At 43.2% G+C, this 21,926-nt stretch overlaps 1 protein-coding gene and 1 pseudogene across 1 annotated transcript in view; both read left to right on the top strand.

The window, feature by feature from the left end:
* The window catches only part of LOC106581810 (synaptic vesicle glycoprotein 2A), a 67,101-nt gene extending 59,849 nt beyond the window's left edge, over positions 1–7,252 (top strand). Inside the window, exons 10-13 of the mRNA XM_014164155.3 lie at positions 254–387; positions 1,744–1,950; positions 2,325–2,484; positions 3,189–7,252. Of these exons, the coding sequence (XP_014019630.2) occupies positions 254–387; positions 1,744–1,950; positions 2,325–2,484; positions 3,189–3,372 (685 nt within the window). The 3' untranslated portion in view covers positions 3,373–7,252. The remainder of the gene's footprint in view (positions 1–253; positions 388–1,743; positions 1,951–2,324; positions 2,485–3,188) is intronic.
* A 3,122-nt stretch (positions 7,253–10,374) lies between these two features.
* Positions 10,375–10,983, top strand: LOC106584509 (bolA-like protein 1; annotated as a pseudogene).
* Positions 10,984–21,926: the final 10,943 nt, after the last annotated feature.

Below are 21,926 nucleotides of genomic sequence, written 5' to 3'. Positions count from 1 at the left end.
ATCAGCGTTGTCATGGGAACACGGCAGGGTGCCAAGCCATTCATACAGTAAATAGGTCAAGGGTCAGTCAGTCATTCTGATGTTAAAACAAACTATTTCTCTCTCTCTCTCTCTCTCTCTCTCTCTCTCTCTCTCTCTCTCTCTCTATCTCTCTCTCTCTCTGTCTCTCTCCCACTCTCTCTCTGTCTCTGTCTCTCTCCCGCTCTCCCTCTGTCTCTGTCTCTCTCCCTCTGTCTCTCTGTCTCTTTGTCAGGTTTATGAATCTGAAGATGAAGTCCATGGTGTTCGAGGATTCTCTGTTTGAGGAGTGCTACTTTGAAGACATCACCTCCAGCAACACCTTCTTCAAGAACTGCACCTTCATCGCCACCCTTTTCTACAACACAGGTCAGTTGTTTCCAACTCTCTGCTGATGAGAGTGTTGTATCAGTGTTTGTTGGAATTATAAGTTGTGAATGTCTTGTTTTGCTTATAAGGGGTTTTCCCTTCATTAACTCATCTAAGAACTGTAATCTCAATTGTGTTAGTGGCTTCTGTGTTTGATTGACAGATCAAATACAATTGTATACCATATTGTTGTCTAAGGAGATAAACATGTCTTATATTGTTCATATAGGTCTTATGCATTTCTTGCTAAGGTGTTAAACCTCTCTTACAGAAACAGAGCCAGAAACAGAGCAGAGAATCAGCTCCAATTATATGCTTCATACAAGACAAAATGGCTCAATTACCATCACTCTACTCCCTGGCCCTGTAACATAATGAGGCAATGCAGACAGAGAGAGGTATCCTAGCAACACAGCCCCAATCCTATTTTGCTTCAGCCTGCAAATTACATAACTGTCAGTCATCTCAAACTAAATGATAGATTTTTCCAAAACAAAAGCAGCCCGCACAAGAAGATGATTCATCTGTATGGCTGATAACAAAAGATGGGTAAAATTGATGAGCTTGAAGTCCTCTCGATCTATCGGCAGAATCCAATTTTATCTCTGACATTACAACGATAGAAACCTATTATCAGCCAAACGCAAGCCTGTAATGGCTTAGTCTCTCTCGCTCTCTCTTTCTCTGTCTCTCTCAAGACGTTATCAGAGCGGTACAATAGGGACTATCTAAACGCCTCCCTACCTCTCGTACTGTTAGGTGTTTGTCCATCAATAGGCTAGTCAAGCAATCACTCTGCTGCTATCAATGCCATGCAGGAGCTACTCATTTGAATTTGAATTAGAAAGCCATTTCACTACTATTGCTTTATTGCTTAATCCCTCTGTGCTTTCCCACTAAGAGCTAGAAGCTGCTAGATTGTTGCCATAGTGCAGGATGTTAACCCACTATGGGACCAACCACATGATGGATTTATACTGAGAAGTACAAAACCTAGAGGTTGGAGGTCAGAGGTTAGGCTTGGACAGTATGGACAAACCGTTCTCTCATGTACAGTAGAATAAAGAATTCAGTATTATGAATGTATTTTATTTTGTAACTCATTGAATAGGCCCTAGATATGCGAACCTTACGCCCCAGTTCATATTCTGTCATTCATCCATTAGAATGACTGTGGTTTATGGTACTGTGTTCATATATCTCATATGAACACAATACCATAATCTCAGCTGATCTCAGCTGACATTAAAGATCCGAGCAGTACAGAATGCATTAAAGTCTATCCCTACATTTCATCGAATTAACTACAATTCTCGTCAATCCCCCCCCCCCCCCCTCCCCTCCTCTCCCCAACAGATCTGTTCAAGTACAGGCTGATCAACAGCAAACTGGTCAACAGCACCTTCCTGCACAACAAGGAGGGCTGCATGCTTAGCGATTTCAGTGACGAGAACAGTGCCTACATGATATACTTTGTCAGCTTCCTGGGCACCCTGGCCGTGTTGCCTGGCAACATCGTGTCGGCGCTGCTCATGGACAAGATCGGACGGCTGAGGATGCTGGGTAATAGAGCGAGGAGAGGCGACAGTGTCGTCACAGCTACAATGCTGTCATCTGATTTTGCACTGTACTGTTGGTGCATGTCTTTGACACGTAGAGATCAGCAACCTTATGAAAACAAAATGTAGTCTGCTTAATCTATGGTAGATTGGGCAGAATTTTCTGTCTCACAATGGCCAAAATGGATTCAGCAAGAATAGCAGTCATATTAGATGACATATTCATAGATTCACTCATTTTCCCTCTCTTCTTCTCTCTCTCTCCCTCTCTCTCTCTCTCCCCCTTTCCCCCTCCCTCTCTCGACCCCTCCTTACCCTCTATCTCCCTCCCTTTCCCTCCCTCCCCGTCTCTTTCCCTCCTCTCCTCTCAATCTTCAGCGGGCTCCAGTGTGATCTCTTGTGTCAGCTGTTTCTTCCTGTCGTTCGGCAACAGCGAGTCGGCCATGATCGCTCTGCTCTGTCTGTTCGGGGGCATCAGCATCGCCTCCTGGAATGCCCTGGACGTGCTGACGGTGGAGCTCTACCCTTCTGACAAGAGGTAGGAAACCCCAACCAGAGAGCCACACCAAAACCTTGGCACTGTGGAAGGTTGTAGCTTCCAGGGTGTACTGGCAAGTGCAAGTGGTGCCTTGATGTGATTGGTTACACTAGATAGAGGAAAATGGAGGTTGTAGTACTGTGTAAGAGCATTGGTGGTAGTGGTGTGTGGAACTGGGTGGGGATCCTTACTGCCACCCCATGGCTGAGTGAACACTGCACTGCGTCAACCAACATACACAACAACAACAACAAATCTGTATATCCCAGTAAACTGGGTTGACTGAAACATTTCTGGCCATTTCAAAACTCTGAGATCTCATCATAGCAGACTGGCTGTTCATTATTATCAACGGGGTTTGAGCCCTGAATGCTGATTGGCTGACAGCCGTGGTATATCAGACCGTATACCATGGGTATGACAAAACATTTATTTGTACTGCTCTAATTACGTCGGTAACCAGTTTATAATAGCAATAAGGTACCTCGGGGGTTTGCGGTAAATGGCCAATTCACCACACCCCCTCGTGCCTTTTGCTTAATAATGTCGGACCATGATTAAATATTATTTTCCAATTTCAGAAAGAGTAGTAGTGCTGCCCATCTGGCTGAACAGTCCTCCTGCACGTGTTACATTATGAGTTCAATCTGAGACTGTTTGAATAGAGGTTATTATGGAACTGACTGATCTTCCTCTCCTCCCAGATGCACAGCGTTTGGCTTTCTAAACGCCCTCTGTAAGCTGGCAGCCGTGTTGGGCATCAGCATCTTCACCTCTTTCGTGGGCATTACCAAGGCTGTGCCCATCCTGTTCGCCTCCGGGGCGCTTGCAGCGGGCAGCTTCCTGGCGTTCAAGCTGCCGGAGACGCGGGGCCAGGTGCTGCAATAGTGTGGCCACACCCCTAGGGGGCGACATGGGGGGTCAGAATGAGTAAGCCACACTGTGAACAACAAGTAGCCCAAGAAACCCCTAAACTCTCCCCTGTACGCCCCATTGAAGTCAGAGCCTATTCACAGGAATCAGTTCAATGCAGATGCTGCACAGATCTACTAAGCTGTAAATATTGTGGATTGCCTGATATTGGATGTACTGTTTAGATAGACACCTCGATACTACTAAGATCTGTGGAACTGTGCTGCCGATGCTTGACATTGATCCCCATGAATAGACTGTGAGTTGGTAGAGAAAGGGAAGTGCAACCAAACTCTGCCCCTAGACCAACATAAGCTGTTCCAACTTGAATCCTTGTTCAGTGTAATCGTAATCACTGAGTGTATGTGTTTAGGAGGGTTGAGGAGGTAGTTTAGATGCAGGTCCCCAAAATGAAGACTGATTACTGGGGTTATGGGGTAGGGACATGGGGTCTAGTTTATGAGCCATGCCAATAGCCCGTAATAGAAATTACCACTAGCCATCCAATCCATATTCACACCAATTTCTCAGATAAGCTCAGCTCACTTCCCATCTACATGAGTCTACATTGCTATGGTAGAACGTCAGTCAAAAATGATACGTTATGCCTTGATTTGAACCATTTTTGACTTAATGGGTAAACCAAAACATTTAGTTAAACCAAGGCCTCTCCTCATTATCATACCTTCCAAGGTCTTGTGTTTATTTTATGTAGAAAATAACTGCCATTTTATAGATTTTAGAACATTCCAGGTTTACTTTCATTATGGTTTGAATGAGACTGTTGACAAAAGTGATCTGTTGAGCTTTTTCCCTTTAAAACCTTCTTTCTAGCCGTTCTAACGTTTAAAAGCCCACAGTTCAATCGTCATTCTTGCTTCATATATCCTGTAGTAACAAATGCCTTCTTTGTTCCATCTGTCATAGGTTTTATATTTTGCTCTTAAAATGTGTTTTTGGAAAGTGGTATGCATGTAACTAAGTATGTAAGTGAATTTGTGGACAATTTGCTAGAAAGATAGAACACAATACGAAAATGGCATTTAAGTGTGTCATGTTACTGTACATCAATAAGTCAGATGTTAGATGTTATATCCTGTCCTTTTACGAGGGAAATCACACTGCCTATGATATAATTTGCCTGTTCTAACATTGACCTTGGATTTCTGGAACATTCTCGCAACCCTTAAACACATCAAACCATTTTAATGTGCACAACTGAAACATCCGTTTTCATTTTTTGTGATATTGTGAAACAGGAACTAGATGTTCAAAGTGGAGCGAAAATCTCCAAAATAATGAAGTTGAAAATAATACACAAAGATATGGAAAGGATATACTAAACTTCAGTGAAACATTGCAACAATGTGATATATTTTCAGTAGATTCCATTTTATATTTGTTTTGAGTTTTAAAGATATTAAGATATATTTACTTTTGGGTGCAATATATGTGTTTCAAAAGAGACTATAGTGGTAAGGACATGTATGCACTGTCATTAAATACTATCATGTACATCATAGCCCATATTTTATTATTTATTTTGATATGGGTGTGAGACTGTGCTTGTTTGCCTGTGCAATGTTGAACTTTGACCTGCAATATTGATTTATTTTTTGTGGATTCTTGATAGCTTGTTTATTAGTTGTTTTATTCGATACTTGGAGTATGATTAACTGATGTGGCGATACAAGTAAAAGCTGCTTTATTGATCGGATGATCAAAATGAGAATTAAACCTTTAATGAGATGGGGAACATTATTGGATGCTTATGGGAAACATTTCACCGAGCATTGAAATAGAAGTAGTATAACTTTCCTTTGATTTCCACCCGTGAAGCTTAGAACATCATGATATATGGGTATATTTAACATGTTACACACCCCCGCTGAGGTTGTTATCATACATGATAGACTAGGACTAAACACACTGCTAAGGGCAGTGTCCTCATGGGATATCTGATCCATAGATTTCCTGTACATTGGTTTGGTACCAAACAACGTTTCACATTCCCCTTATAGCAAGCACATTGATCAAGTGTGGTATGTTCACAATTGCATGTTACAAAGAAACAAACTGAGAAAAGCAACAAAGCACTGATTCAGCAACAAAGGAAATGATCATAAACTGCCATTTTTTAGGATAGCAGCCATATGTAGACATAACAGCATTCTAGATAAAGACCAATCCATTGCACTAAATGTACTTAGCTGTACATGCACAGTTGTTAATGCCTTGCATTCTTGAAAAGACCAAAACCTTTGAGACATAAAATATATCAGTAGCTAGCACATGAAGGGAAACAGAAGGTAAAGCAGTTGACGTACGCACAACAACTGCTTACAAGCGACCAATTTAAGACAGTAGCCAAATGATTCACTGGTACCAAATGAGTCACGCATGCAGTTGTGAACAGCACACAAAATAATCAGTATACATTGATTTACAGTAGTCGCAGTTGACTATTTATTGACATAGCAACCTCTCACTTTACTTTATGTTTACATTACCATAAACTAGCATATTGTACGTTCAATGTATGACCCCTTAATCTATATAGGAACTTCAAGACGTTACCACATTCCTCAAAATTGACAGGTTTGGTGACCGCCGATCTATAAGTGTGCCATGAGTAACTTCTCTCATTGATTATTGCCAAATCTTTTTGTATGTCTTAAGTTTATACTATGTCATAAAAAAACTGGAATATAGATTTAAACATGTAAATTAAAATAAATAAAATATAACTTAGATCATTAATAAATATTATAGCTCTTTATAACCTTTGACCCCTTGAAAATATTCTTGTAGTAGGGGGAGCAGTTTTTATGAACTGATTTGGGACGTGGATGGCCAGTCTGTCGGAAAGTACATTTGTTCACAATTCCTCTAAGAAGCGCAGTAATCTTAAAAGATTCCATTTGTTATTGAAGAATCAGCATCAGCATTGCAGCATGTGTCTGATCTGTGTTTCCATATCCTATCTCTATGTTGTCCTAATTATACCGCCCATGAAATGATAAACAAGGATGTCAATATTAATGTTGTATAGTATGACATGGAACGCTGTGAAATGCTTAACTATCTATTTATTCTCTCAGTGAACCAGTTCAGGATATTTTAAGTCAAGATTGTTTCTAGTGCCTGTAGTTGCATATTTTCAATTCTGTTACAGGGTTTTTTTGTATTCTTAACTTGTTGCTCGGTCAACGGTCAATCATGAGTGCAAAAACGTAATTATAGCAATAAGTGTTAGATTATTTGTCTTTTAACTCTCCCCAAAACACTATTGGGAAATGAAACATATTATATGCTGGGCCTTTTCCACTGAAATGCTGTGTGTTGGCTTCTACTAAATGGGACTGAATGGCTTATATTCACTCCTAAAACTACCCCTAGGTCTTTGAGGCTTTTGTCAATAAGAATACATTAATTAATTACATGTAACAGAGAATTTATCACTGTCTTTGTACTGTGCTGTAGAATATGTAGTTGTTTGTATGTAAGTATAGATCATAATATTAGAAAATTACAATACTGTATACATGTGGAACCATAAAAAAATACAAAGGACAAAAAAACGGAAGTGTAAATGACAGAATACTATTGTATGGTGTCTTTGATTTTGTGTATTTTGTAAATGAAAATGGAATATAAGTAAATACATCAAAATAAATACTACTGATTATGAAGAATACTTAAATGTTACAACTTCATGATTCTGCTATAAAGTTTGTGTGTGAGATTTCTTTCTTATCTTTTGTCATTGTTTATTTATTTGCACTGTTGTGCAATTGACCTTTTCAGAACTGCAATGGATAGCAAAGAAAAATAAACTACTGTCCTAATGATGAAACCCTTGTAATTATTTAATTTACTGAATTGATCATCAATGATAAAATGGATTTCTTGACTTCTGCGCCTAGGGGTCAGAACAGCATTCCACTGGCCACAGATGTCAATCCAACGTCTTATTCCACGTTGGTTCAATGTAATTTCACCAACAGGCATGATAGCTCATTGAGAAAAAATGTACTTTGCAACAAACCTCCACCAGTACTAGATTTACTAGCCTACAAAGACTACAATTTACTGCTGCAAATATGAGTCCCAGGCCGTCTACAAAGACTACAAAGTCCCAGACAGTCCAAACCAGGCAGCACTTCCTGTGTACGTTGGATAACTGAGGACGCATTACAACTCACTTTGGGTTATTACAGCTTTGATCATTTGGTAATAACAACACAATCTAGCTAAGGTACTATTTGAGGCTACGAAATGCAGTCTGTGTGGCAGTGATTACTGCAAGTAGCTAACTAACCAGTTAGATAACGTTAGCCAGCTAACGTAGCTAGTCATAGTATGTTGTGAAAGAAATTAGCACACGTCATTGGGCAGCATTGCATTTTCATGTATTAAAGAACAGATGTTGTAGCTATAGATAACAGATACTGTAGCTATGTAAAGCAGGGTCTGCTGTAAAATAGCTAGCTTAACTGCAGATAGCAAGCTACTGGATGCAAGCTACACTTAGAAAAAATGGTTCCAAAAGGGTTCTTCATTCCAAAAGGGTTATTCGGCTGTCCCCATAGGAGAATCAATCAATCAAATGTATTTATAAAGCCCTTCTCACATCAGCTGATGTCACAAAGTGCTGTACAGAAACCCAGCCTAAAGCCCCAAACAGCAAGCAATGCACGTGTAGAAGCACGGTGGCTAGGAAAAACTCCCTAGAAAGGCCAGAACCTAGGAAGAAACCTAGAGAGGAACCAGGCTATGAGGAATGGCCAGTCCTCTTCTCGCTGTGCCGGGTAGAGATTATAATAGAACATGGCCACGATGTTCAAATGTTCATAGGTGACAAGCAGGGTCAAATAACAATAATCACAGTGATTGTCGAGGGTGCAACAGGTCAGCACCTCAGGAGTAAATGTCAGTTGGCTTTTCATAGCCGATCATTCAGAGTATCTCTACCGCTCCAGCTGTCTCTAGTGAGTTGAAAACAGCAGGCCTGTGACAGGTAGCACGTCCGGTGAACAGGTCAGGGTTCCATAGCCACAGGCAGAACAGTTGAAACTGGAGCAGCAGCACGGCCAGGTGGATTGGGGACAGCAAGGAGTCATCAGGTCAGGTAGTCCTGTGGCATGGTCCTAGGGCTCAGGTCCTCCGAGAGAAAGAAAGAAAGAAAGAAAGAAAGAAAGAAAGAAAGAAAGAAAGAAAGAAAGAAAGAAAGAAAGAAAGAAAGAAAGAAAGAGAGAAAGAGAGAAAGAAAGAGAAAAAGAGCGAAAGAGAGAGAATTAGAGAGAGCATACTTAAATTCACACAGGACACCGGATAAGACAGGAGATCATGTCAGTGACTCAATCCACTCAAGTGACGCACCCCTCCTAGGGACGGCATGGAAGAGCACCAGTAAGCCAGTGACCCATGTAATAGGGTTAGAGGCAGAGAATCCCAGTGGAGAGAGGGGAACCGGCCAGGCAGAGACAGCAAAGGCGGTTCGTTGCTCCAGTGCCTTTCCGTTTACCTTCACATTCCTGGGCCAGACTACACTCAATCATCGGATCTACTGAAGAGATGTCTTCAATAAAGACTTAAAGGTTGAGACTGAGTCTGCGTCTCTCACATGGGTAGGCAGACCATTCCATAAAAATGTAGCTCTATAGGAGAAAGCCCTGCCTCCAGCTGTTTGCTTAGAAATTCTAGGGACAGTAAGGAGGCCTGCGTCTTGTGACCGTAGCGAAAATGTAGGTATGTACGGCAGGACCAAATCGGAAAGATAGGTAGGAGCATGCCCATGTAATGCTTTGCAGGTTAGCAGTAAAACCTTGAAATCAGCCCTTGCCTTAACAGTTGGCCAGTGTAGAGAGGCTAGCACTGGAGTAATATGATCAAATATTTTGGTTCTAGTCAAGATTCTAGCAGCTGTGTTTAGTACTAACTGAAGTTTATTTAGTGCTTTATCCAGGTAGCCGGAAAGTAGAGCGTTGCAATAGTCTAACCTAGAAGTGGCAAAAGCATGGATTCATTTTTCTGCATAATTTTTGGACAGAAAGTTTCAGATTTTTGCAATGTTACGTAGATGGAAAAAAGCTGTCCTTGAAACAGTCTTGATATGTTTGTCAAAAGAGAGATCAGGGTCCAGAGTAATGCCGAAGTCCTTCACAGTTTTATTTGAGTCGACTGTACAACCATAAAGATTAATTGTCAGATTCAACATAAGATCTCTTTGTTTCTTGGGACCTAGAACAAGCATCTCTTTTTTTGTCCGAGTTGAAAAGTAGAACATTTGCAGCCATCCACTTCCTTATGTCTGAAACACAGGCTTCCAGGGTGGGCAATTTTGGGGCTTCACCATGTTTCATCGAAATGTACAGCTGTGTGTCATCCGCAAAGCAGTGAAAGTTAACATCATGTTTCCGAACGACATCACCAAGAGGTAAAATATATAGTGAAAACAATCGTGGTCCTAAAACGGAGCCTTGAGGAACACCGAAATTTACCGCTGATTTGTCAGAGGACAAACCATCCACAGAGACAAACTGATATCTTTCCGACAGATAAGATCTAAACCAGGCCAGAACTTGTCCATGTAGACCAATTTGGGTTTCAAATCTCTCCAAAAGAATGTGGTGATCGATGGTATCAAAAGCAGCACTAAGGTCTAGGAGCATGAGGACAGATGCAAAGCCTCGGTCTGACGCCATTATAAGGTCATTTACTACCTTCACAAGTGCAGTCTATCTCACTACCTGGAACCCTTTTTGGTTCCAGGTAGTCCCCTTTTTGGTTCCAGGTAGAACCATTTGGGGTTCCATGTAGAACCCTTTCCACAGGTGGGACAGCCGAAGAACCCTTTTAGGTTCTAGATAGCACCCTTTTTTTTCTAAGAGTGTAACTTCTGAACCTGAAGAGAGAACACCAGACCACTTCTTCATTGCAAGCTGACTACAGTCGTCACCTGCCCCAATCCTCTGAATGTTGCCCAGTGTTCTCAGCTATGCTCGTCCAATCTCCACCACCCACACCTTCACCATGGCCCTTAGCCCACTTCAGACCCCACATGGCTCCTGATCCCAACCTGCCCATGGAGGGGGCCATACGGACCAAGCTCACCCAGCAGCTGGAGCCAGAACACCTGGAAGTCTACAACGAGAGCCACATGCACGCCGTGCCCCCTGGATCCGAGTCCCACTTCCGAGTCCTGGTGGTCAGCCCACGATTCGACTGCCTCTCCCTGCTACAGCGCCACCGCCTTCTCAACGAGACCCTAGCCAAGGAGCTGAAGACCTGTATCCACGTGCTGGCCATCCAGGCCAAGACACCCCAGCAGTGGGGCAGCAACCCCAGTATAGCCAAGAGCCCACCCTGCATGGGAGGATCCAAAGGGGACCACACGGTGGAGGAGAAACTCAAGGCTGGATGGGACTGACCAGCGAAACTCAGCAGTCATCAACCCTGGTTCTAGAGAGTAACAGCCTGTGCAGGCTTTGGTTCCAGCACTAACTTATCTATTAAAATGTGTTGTCTGTTCAAGACCTTGATTAGTTTAATCAGGTCTGGAACAAAAGCCTGCACCCCCCATATGCCTGTAGTTTAATCAGGTCTGGAACAAAAACCTGCACGCCCCATATGCCTGTAGTTTAATCAGGTCTGGAACAAAAACCTGCACGCCCCATATGCCTGTAGTTTAATCAGGTCTGGAACAAAAACCTGCACGCCCCATATGCCTGTAGTTTAATCAGGTCTGGAACAAAAACCTGCACGCCCCATATGCCTGTAGTTTAATCAGGTCTGGAACAAAAACCTGCACGCCCCATATGCCTGTAGTTTAATCAGGTCTGGAACAAAAACCTGCACGCCCATATGCCTGCAGTTAAAGATGGTGTCTATTAACATTGTTGTAAACTAGTGTGATATCATTTCATTACTGCTTGAGAGGTTGTTTCTAAATGAGCAGCATGACTTCGGTCTCTTGGCAATTTAATTCAAGAAGAGTTGGGTTTTAGATTAGACTCTTGCATTTAGTGGCCGTCACTAGAATGGCTCAAGATCTTGTAGTTCAGTAGTATGTGGTACATTGAACTATATGATATGATATGAAGTGATGGAGTGTGTCTGTTTTGTCTGAAAATTAAATGTCTTGTATGTGAGGGCAGAAGTACAAGAAGACAAGACAGAATAAAGAATATGTTTTCTCAGGTGCATTGGGGCAGTTTTGTGGTTGGCATTATTTATTACATTATATCATTATACAAATTTTATGAAATATTGCATGTAATGTTTTTGTTTTGCATACTACCTTTGCATACACATCTGCAATATAGGTTTAAAAAATTGCTGTGTTTTGATTTTGAAATGGAACTCTAAATGTAGTACTAATGTTACCACATGAGGGCAGTATGTGCAAATGTTATATTGATATGAAGTGCAGCGTTGACAGAATGATGACATGGCTTCATTATTTCATTATGACAATGCCTTTTGTCAATTTTTCAATGCAGTAATTATTAAATCCCATAATACTTTTTATTTCATTTCTCACCATAACAAAATGTCAGTGTTATAGCAACAGGGGATAATCACTCAAATTGTGGAATATAAAGGGTTGGTTAATAGAGGTGGTCAAACTCGATTGTCTTAACTCACATACAGGGTGTATCACAGTTCACTTACTTCCTTATCAATTTGACTTATTAGCCTGTCTTTTCTAATTATTGTGGATGGCTTAGAGCCAGAAGACAGGGTGAAAGATGTTGGTGGTTCTCAGAATGACATGTCCTAACCCTATCATGGCCGTGTGTTTCTATTTCTGTCTTGGCTGTATGTGTCAACGTGAAGGTCCTCTTGTCCTACCCTCAACCCCAGGACCTGCCAAAATATCTGTTATTACAAAAACATGTAAGAGTAATTGCATGAAAACATTGTTGGTGATAGCCTAAACAAACAGTGAACGAACATCTTTTCCCAATGTGCTGTTTTTCCGATAAATTAGTAAACATTTTAATGTTTTAGGAGGTTTTATTGAAATATTTCAGTACATCAACAAACAGGATAACTTTAAAATATGCAACTAAATCAACAATATTCAACAGAGCTAAAACAACCATCCAAGCGGCCATTTTTCCCATACATTTTTTTAAGTGCTGAAAAGCTCATAAAGATGGTCCTTATTGAATAGGAGTCAACTCAAGGTTGACTTCTACAAACGTCCCTGTCTGGAATAGACGACCTGTCAGGCCTTACAAAAGGCCCTGTAAGGAAGGTGAACAACTGGTGTCACTGGTTTGAAAAAGGAAAACAGTAACACAACCATTTTATGACCCTGTCTATTAGAGTCAGGCCTCAGGGGGAGACGTAAACTACTACACAGGCGCAAAAAGCGAAGGGTGAAGGCAATTGCAATAAAGTCTACTGCCTCGGGAAGCAAAGACTTGTCTCTGCAAATTACATTTACCTGTCACAATTCCAGGTGCTGTTATGAGGGAGTGGCGAGGAGGACACGTCAACGATTTTAAACCAGCATAGCATAGTGCTGTAGCAACAAAAATGCCGAAGTTGATTGGTTGATATCAGTCATGAGTTGTTATGAGATTAGAGTTTGTAGAGTTTATTGAACTGCTAGTTCACAACTCAATCAGAAAATTCTGACGGTGTATAGGTAGCATGGGTTAGGGTCAATTGCTTTCCAATTGGTAATACGTTGAAATGTATTCATTTAAAACTATAAATAATGTTGACATATAATGTGTTATCTTCAATTCATGAACTGAATGGAAATTAAATGAATGGATGGACAATATTAAAAATGAAAACAAATTACAGCCAACCCTGGTAGAGGCTGCTTTCCCTCTGGCTGGTCACTGGTGATGATGGATCATTCAGGGGGTCCCGGGTTGCCCACGTGTCCCGGTCTGGGTGATCCATCACTGGGAACCCACCTCAGTGGTAGCCTGCTCTACGTCAGAGCCAGGAGTGATGGTGCCAGGCCGGGCTGGGACCCTGGGCAAGACAGGGTTCCCGCGATGGCCCCTGATTTACGCTCCCGGCTCTGGACCAGGTCTCCTTTTGCACAGCTGACCCCTCCAGGTTGGCGGTCAGGGGGGCTCGAGGAGAGGAGGGAGGGAGGGAGGCAACAAATGGGTGTCTACTCTGAGAAAAGGCCCTGCCGGGGCCTGCTTGACCGTCCCAGGGGACTATCTGCCTCCACAGCCCCCCTGGTCAGCTGCAGTGTCTGTGCAGCATGTGTGCGGAGGGAGAAGAGCCTGTTAAACACATTTAATTAAACCCCACTAGTAACAACACTTGTTAAATTGACATGTTTTCAATGATAAAGCTGGGGGTGTTACACGTTAAAAACTATCATTGTAGGAAATGTTACAAAGACCCATGACTATTATATGGGATGATTTGTACTAACTTTATTGTCCTATTTTGCATTAAAAACATACTTTGGCATGTCTTCACAGTACACTCGTAGGTCCAAATAGGGAATACATCACATTCAAAACACTAATTACAAGTTAGAAACTTCAGAAAAAGGTTTTAAATGTTCACACTGATCTGATAAATAATCATTATCTGGTTTCACAATGTGAGAAAAAACAAGTGTTGGATTTAAGATGACAGTAATAGCCTATTATAAAAGCCTGCTAAGTCCTTTAATTGGAAAGTTTTTCTCTCTCTCGCAGCACACTGCCTACTAACGAATTCAGTGAATGGGCGGCTTGAAAGAAAGGGACAAAGAAAGAGATAGGGGAGAATTAGTTACACTCAGTAGTCTAAGTATTCAAAGCAGAGAAAAGGGCTGCAGGGATTAAGAGAAAAGTCCACACAGGTGGGCTCTGGGAGAAACCAGGGTCACATGACAGGACGTTACCTCGTTTGATAAACACCAGCCGGGCTCACAGGAAGAAGGGAGTTATTTTATAGGGGAATTAACTGGCGCTACACATCAGGTATTTATTAAGGCAGATCTCCCAGGTGTGCAGTATAACCAAGTCAAGCAAAACATCTTGGAGGGTTTCTTGATGAGAAACATCTTGGATCTAAACGTTATAATGGTCAGTAAATAGTCATACTGATAAGGGTTGTGATTTGAGACTAAGAATGAGGCTAAGCATATTTCAGTCTTAATGAGAGATGACTTAAACAATCAATCACACGTAATCACTTTTGCACATTTTCCTCCGCACGTTTGTCAATCATGTCATTAGATGAAGCATTCTTCTACCTTTGCCCTTTTACATTTTCACTTATTTTATTCTGGGTGCAAGAATATTTGACCTCTTCACAAACTCCAGTCATGAAATAAAGCAGTTCATATCGATTGTTTTTTCCTTCTCAACCAAAAAAGACAAAATGTTCAGTTGTGTAAAAATATCTACTCAATCCCCAAACTCAAAGAAATGATGAAATTGAGTAACATTTTACTTGTGCCACGCGGAGTTTCTGCCTTTGTGTGATGGCGACTTTTGGGGCGTGCATGATTCGCTGACTCACATGACAGTGGAAAACCATGACATCAGAGTTGAGTCTGGGGCTGGTTAGGCTGGTTTTGGGCCAGAGTGCACAGGCCTTACCCCTAAGCCCTCTGGAGAATCCACGCTCAGTAACTGACATGCATGCCTCTTATTCTCTCCCCTGCAGGGCTTCAACTAGAGGAGTGTACATGTCAAGACAGATGGGACACAGATAAGACTCCCTCTTTCAACCTCGTCTCTCTCTGTCCTCCCTCCTGCCTGTCTCAAGCTCTCTCTTTCTCAGCCCCCTGTCAGCGTTTCAGCAACCTCTGATCTTCTCTGATCTTTTGTTGATCTATGATGCGTCTTTTAACCTGTTCTCGTTCCTTTCTCAATCTTCCCTCTTCTTCTAATCGTCCTTCAACTGTTTTTAGTTTAGGACTCTTTCTCAATCCGCTCTCGGCCCCCACGCATAGTTTCTCTCGATGTTCTACGCACAAACTATTTTCAAACTTTTCTCAACTTTCACTCTCAACTGTTTCAAAGCACCCCCTCTGAATCCACTTCCAGCCGCCTCGCTCATCCTCTCTAAACTTTTTTTTTTCTCTCGCAGCCTTCTTCTAACTTTTCTCAACCCTTCCCTCTAACCTTCTCCATTCCACTCTTAACTTTTCCTCAACTCTCTCTCAGCTTTTTAGCTGGCCCTCATGTCAATCCTCTGTAGACCACCTAACGTAGCTTGGCTGCACTTTGTCCTCCAACCTTCTCTCAACTTTTTCTCAACCAGCCCTGCCATTCAAGTAAGCTCCGTGCTCCACTTCTTATAGAGGAATACCAATGCTGAGCCCCCCAGAGGGCTGACAGAGCCTATTTATGTTTAATGCACAGCCTGAAGCTATTATCATATTACCATGTGATGTTATTGCTTTGCCCCCTGAGTATTACTTAATGTTCATGTTTTTAGTCAGAGGTTGTAAGTTATTCAAACATAAATGTTGGGAATCTTTTAGTATTTTGAGTGACAGCCGACAGAGGTACATGAGCCTATGGCTGTAGGGTGCGGCGCCTGCTTTAGCATCAACTCTGTCTTCCTTATGGTCTCTTTCTGGTTTAGTATGTTGGACCAAAATGCACTGACATGGATGGTTACTCATAAATGTAACTTCAACTCATAATTCATTCCCTGTCTATAGGAAATGATCAGACCATGCACAGATACTGAATAGGTGAATGCCTCATTCTCAGGATGTTGAGGAAGTATTTAAGAGCAAACAGTAGCTATTCCACATAGTGCTATGGGGTCCCTTTTTCCTGTTGGAAAAACAAGTGGTCACGGTTGGGTCACCCAAACCTAACGTTGCAGTAAACTCTCATGAATGCCCCCCATTCTATCCCAACCTGCTGAATTGCTGAGGAAAGGCACCTGGTGTGCGTTGGTAGTGGTAGTAGTGTCCTATAGAGATTGTTTGACCGGGCGTAGGGCATAAAGGTCATCCCAAAGCAAGGCCAGTGAATAGAGGGTTAATCTTCATCGCTTCAGATGTACGGTCAAGCTGAAAAGAGCCAGAACGCTTGACTCGGGGCTCTGACAAAATGTGATCTATTGTTCATCTGTCGGGCGCCCGTGATATATTCTATCCTACACTCTCGGACAAAACGTACCCGGCGATTATACAAGCGGGGCCGCTGGCCTGTAACAACGCCAGCTCAGGGAGTTTGGACACCAGTGTGTTTGACCTCTCGAGTCCTCTGCTCTTTTGTTCCCAGTGACCTCTGTCCCTTTTACCCCCCCCCCCCCCCCCGAACCTAAAACCTCAGTCCTCGCCCTCACTCTCCCACACACCCTTCACACAAACAAATAAAGAAATGGGGCCCTCCAGTTTATTTTATTATCACTTTGAAACCCAGGCCTTTTAAAGGGGAGGAGAGAAAAATAATAATAGGATTTATTAGGGTTCAAATAAAACAACGGGGCTCAGGTGAAGTTCTGGGTCAGATGGGGGTGTCACCGTGTTTGATTTTAGGAACCCCTCCGTTTTTGTCTTTGACCTTGGAGCTCTGAAATGGTGAAAAACGCAGACTTGGAGACCCCAGATCATATGTTGACGTCAGTGAGTGAGGGGGGTTGGTGACCATATGGGCTCACACTGAGAACCAAGGACCAATGCAGGGGTTACTTCTCTCACTCTCACTCTCTTTCTCTCTCTTTCTCTCTCACGCAGATGGAAAAGGTATCCCCCCCCCCCCCCCCCACATACTTTTCTTCAACAGCTAATAGGGATCAAATGTTAAATAAAATAAATCACACACACACACACACACACAACCAGTCCAGTCCTGGTGTGGTGTGTGTTCATTGCCAGGGGGCTGTTGTCCCCTTGTCTAACTCTGTGATTTGACCTAGTGAGTAGTGGTGGCAGGTAGGCAGCCCATGTCCCTTCCTGAATCCAATTTACAGTAAACACTTTCCACATAGGTCTCCGCTCCGCTGACCCTGTGTCATGCCCACTTCTCTTGTTCCCTCTCCTCCTCTTCCCCTGTTCCTCTACTTTACAGTTGGTTCTCCTATCATCTTTTCGGCTGTTTACTAAACAGACAACAGACTCTCTTGCAGCCCTCCCCCTCTTTCCTCACATGCATGTCTTTGTTTGGGATCATCTGAGCAGAAAATGGTTTACCTTAACTGATGAGTTGAGTTGCACCCCCGTTTGCCCTCAGAACAGCCTCAATTCGTCAGGGTATGGACTACAAGGTGTTGAAAGTGTTCCACAGGGATACTGGCCCATGTTGACTCCAATGCTTCCCACAGTTGTGTCAAGTTGGCTGGATGTCCTTTGGGTGGTGGACCATTCTTGATTCCTACGGGAAACTGTTGAGGCTGAAAAACCCAGCAGTGTTGCAGTTCTGGACACACTCAAACCGGTGCGCCTGTCTTGCCCATCCACCCTGAATGGCACACATACACAATCCATGTCTCAATTGTCTCAAGGCTTAAAAATCCTTCTTTAACCTGCCTCCTCCCCTTCATCTACACTGATTGAAGTGGATTTAACAAGTGACGTCAATAAGGGATCATAGCTTTCACCTGGATTCCCCTGGTCAGTCTATGTCATGGAACGAGCCGGTGTTCCTAATGTTTTGTACACTCAGTGTATACCAGCAGCGGGCTTGGCGTTAAATTGCAGTGCGAGACAGAAGTACTTAGGCGCTCATTCTGGGAGAGGGAAATCTGACAGTGCCAGTCTCCTTCCCTGAGGGGGAAAACACCAGAGCACAGGGGAAGCACAGCAGCTATACACAACACACAGCCTAGCACAGAACACACCTGTCTAGCACAGAACACAACAGTGTAGCACAGAATACAACAGCCTAGCACAGAACACAACAGCCTGGCACAGAACACAACAGCTTAGCACAGAACACAACAGCCTGGCACAGAACACAACAGCCTGGCACAGAACACAACAGCCTGGCACAGAACACAACAGCCTAGCACAGAACACAACAGCCTGGCACAGAACACAACAGCCTGGCACAGAACACAACAGCCTGGCACGGAACACAACAGCCTGGCACGGAACACAACAGCCTGGCACGGAACACAACAGCCTGGCACAGAACACAACAGTGTAGCACAGAATACAACAGCCTAGCACAGAACACAACAGCCTAGCACAGAACACAACAGCCTAGCACAGAACACAACAGCCTGGCACAGAACACAACAGCCTGGCACAGAACACAACAGCCTGGCACAGAACACAACAGCCTAGCACAGAACACAACAGCCTAGCACAGAACACAACAGCACAGGTCGTTCAAAGAAGATGTGACCCATTAATTGTTGAATAATCTGAGATACTTGATAGAGGTTTTGTAAATGCACCTAACCAAGACAGGATCACCAACATGGCAAGGGTTGCTAAAAATGGATTAACTCTTCATCTGAAAATAATCGACACCCAGAATCCCAATTATGTGATGAGGCCGACAGCAGAAGACAGACAGATGTGAGATGGTGCTGAGAGGAGAGATGTGGGTAATATAAGTGGCTTGCTCCTGGATGGCCAACTAGGTCAAGAGAATCAACACGGGGGTGAAGGGGCTCACGAAGGCGTGAGGAGAAGGTCAACCGTGAAATTCCCCCCCCCTCTTTGCCACTGTGACCCCCCCAGGGAGGAGCCATGAGGACTGGAGAGGAATGTGTGTGTGTGTGTGTGTGTGTTGTGTGTGCACGTGCAGGTGTGCGCGGGCGTGTGCGAGTGCGTGTTAGAATAGTATGTCTATTCATGTTGAGTGTGTGTCTAATATTTCTATGAAATTTTTGTGGTGTGTGTGCATGTATGTTCGTGTGTGCGTACGCGTGTGTGTGTGCTTGCGAGCGCGTGTATGTGCGTGTGCACGTATCTAGGTCGGGGAATCCTGGTTATCTGCCCTGCAGTCAAACAACTCATCCTTGTCATACCCTGTCGCCTCATGTCGCCCCACTTGGCAGGTTTCTTTTTGCACTCTCTCCATGTCAGAACCCACCTATATAGCTACCGCTATGGTTACTTACCTATAGTTTACTAGGGGATTGTCTTCTCCTGTAAATCCTTATTTAGTCCCAATGTGTATTATTAAATGCTGAGACTTTTACATTTATGGTTGTTGTAACATAGACAGGTAAAGTGTAATTACAGTGTAGATGCACATTGTTAGTACTTAAAACTGTTATTTTAATTCTTAGAAAGGACACTTCTTAAGAAGGGTATTTATTTTCCAGTAAGACACCGTAGCCAAACGAACTGCAATCAACACAGATAGTACGTCCCCCAAAACGCAGACTGACCAGTGACCACTGTTCCTTTTGAAATGTGTGTTAAATGAGCGTCACATTGACTCATTCAAGTAGTAGCCATCCTAGTCCTAGAGAGTCACAGGGTGTCCTGGACTCAGTGTTCCTTTCCTTGCCCAAATCCCATCCAAAAGCTTGAGTTGAACACGATTAACTCTGACCATTGCGTAAGACAGTCATGCACTGATGTCAAACTAAGATTTACGTGACAACTTGAGTAATGCACACACTTCTTAAGTTCGGATTTGGGACGCTAACTAATTCAAAACCAAAGACAGTGGTGTTATGTTCATAATGACTTCTGGTAATTTCAGTCCAAAACTCATCTAAACTAAATTCTTTCATCTAAATTCTTTCTTTCAGAAGAATCCAAACCATAATCGATCATCAGTGAGAGTGGCCTAAGCTTATGTAAGAGCATGGAGAGTGATTTCCCTAGTGAGCGTAGTTTAGCCGCTGCCATGCAGAAAGTCCACATAATGAACAAGCATTAACCTATGGTAGCCACGGTCACAGCTTGGAATTGATGACTGAGGAATTTACTGTAAAGGCCAGTCAGAGGACCAGGGAGTGTGTTTGTGCGTGTGCGAGGACCAGGTGGTGTGTGTGGGCGTGTGTTGGACGGGAAAAAATGTATTTTAACAGCATTGCAGAAGGAAATAAAAGACCATGAGCAATCATACATTATTACATAAATATTAGCATATTTGATAAAGCTTCAAGTACGGTAACCATAAAACAACCCCAAAAAAGTCCACTCACCAGATAGTATGCATCTCTTTTGGTCTCCATTTTGTTTGTGATTGTGTGTGTGTGTGTGTGTGTGTGTGTGTGTGTGTGTGTGTGTGTGTGTGTGTGTGTGTGTGTGTATGTGTTCATGCTTCTGTGTGTGTGTGTTAGGAGTGGTAGGCGGTAGGGCTGGAGGGTCAGTCAGCAGGAGGAAGGTGGTGGTGTTAGGCTAGGCCCCTCCCTCAGGTCAGGGGAGAGAGGATGAAACCTGTCATTAGAAAGGTGAAGGGAAGAAAGGCCTCAACGGGGGAGCTATTGTCCCAGGGGCGGCGAGGAGGTCCACCTCTTTAGTGCCTCAAATAACACGGCCAGGCCGCCATTGTGCCGAGGTGAAAGGGCCGGGGGGGTGGGGGGCGCTCCCAAACAGTGGTCAGAGGCGAAAGCCCCCCATGGGTTAGGGGGTTGTGGGGGCTATTTCGGGGGCTTTTCCCACTCTTGTTTTCTTTTTCTTTCTCATCAGCTCATCCAGAACCCTTGGTTTGAGAAGATGGGCAGTGCTTTTATCGAGGGGTGTGCGTGCGAGTGAAGTAGGGGGGGTGCAGCTTCCTTGTCTTAGAGAATGGGGTGTTGCAGATTGAATGCCATAGTTTGACATCTAAGCTGAGGCTCAATGCAGAGTCAGGACCTTTCACTCATCCCTGTGTTTTAAGAGGACGGGTCAGACCAAAGACCAAAGCTTTCCTTTTTTTCAGTGGCACAGTGGAGAGATTCTTTACAACTCTGTCAATTCTCTGAGCTCCAACCGCAAATAGAGCACAGGAAATACACTTTCACGACAAGTTAGCGGCACTGTTTGTATTAGGGAATCCCTTTTAAAAGTGGATGAAGCAGTTATGATGTTGTACAAAATTTGCACCATTCTAGAACCCCTCTCCCATTTCCTCTCATTTCAATGTTGTATGTTTTTATCTTACAGTACAGATACTTCTATCAAAACAATTTCAGCTTCGGAATTTCATTTACCTTGACTGAATAAACGAGTATTCTGCTAATTATGTATACTTTTCTCTAAAGCTGTTCCTACCATCAGAGCACCTAATAAACTGATTGGACTAATTACCAACTCCATCAGAAGGCTTTCGCCCAATCCCAAAGCGCTGATGACTTTAGAGGGCCAATAAAACCTGCTGAGTTGTGACCTGAATGTTTAGGAAACCTGAGAGAGAAGGGGACAAGCTAAGGTCAACAACGTCACATACTTCTGATACCTTGTACAGAGTAAGCAGGTCAAACACAATGGTGAGAATGAAGAGTGCTGACTGAGTGTTGCTCTGCGCTGGCTTGGTCTGCACTTCTCTTCAATGTGAACCTGTGGTAGATGGCTAGCTCACTGACCAATGTCAATGACAAGTCTGAAATAAAATGATGATCAGTGGTAACCTGCTGCTAGAGAAACAGTGGAGAATGGGAGGGAGGGAGGGAGGGAGCGAGAGAGAACGAAA

The sequence above is a fragment of the Salmo salar genome, chromosome 02 (genome assembly GCF_965601325.2).
Source record: "Salmo salar chromosome 02, fSalSal1, whole genome shotgun sequence".
Classification (NCBI taxonomy): domain Eukaryota; kingdom Metazoa; phylum Chordata; class Actinopteri; order Salmoniformes; family Salmonidae; genus Salmo; species Salmo salar.
Note: the sequence above shows the minus strand (reverse complement) of the source record. Positions and strands in the feature narration are given on the sequence as shown.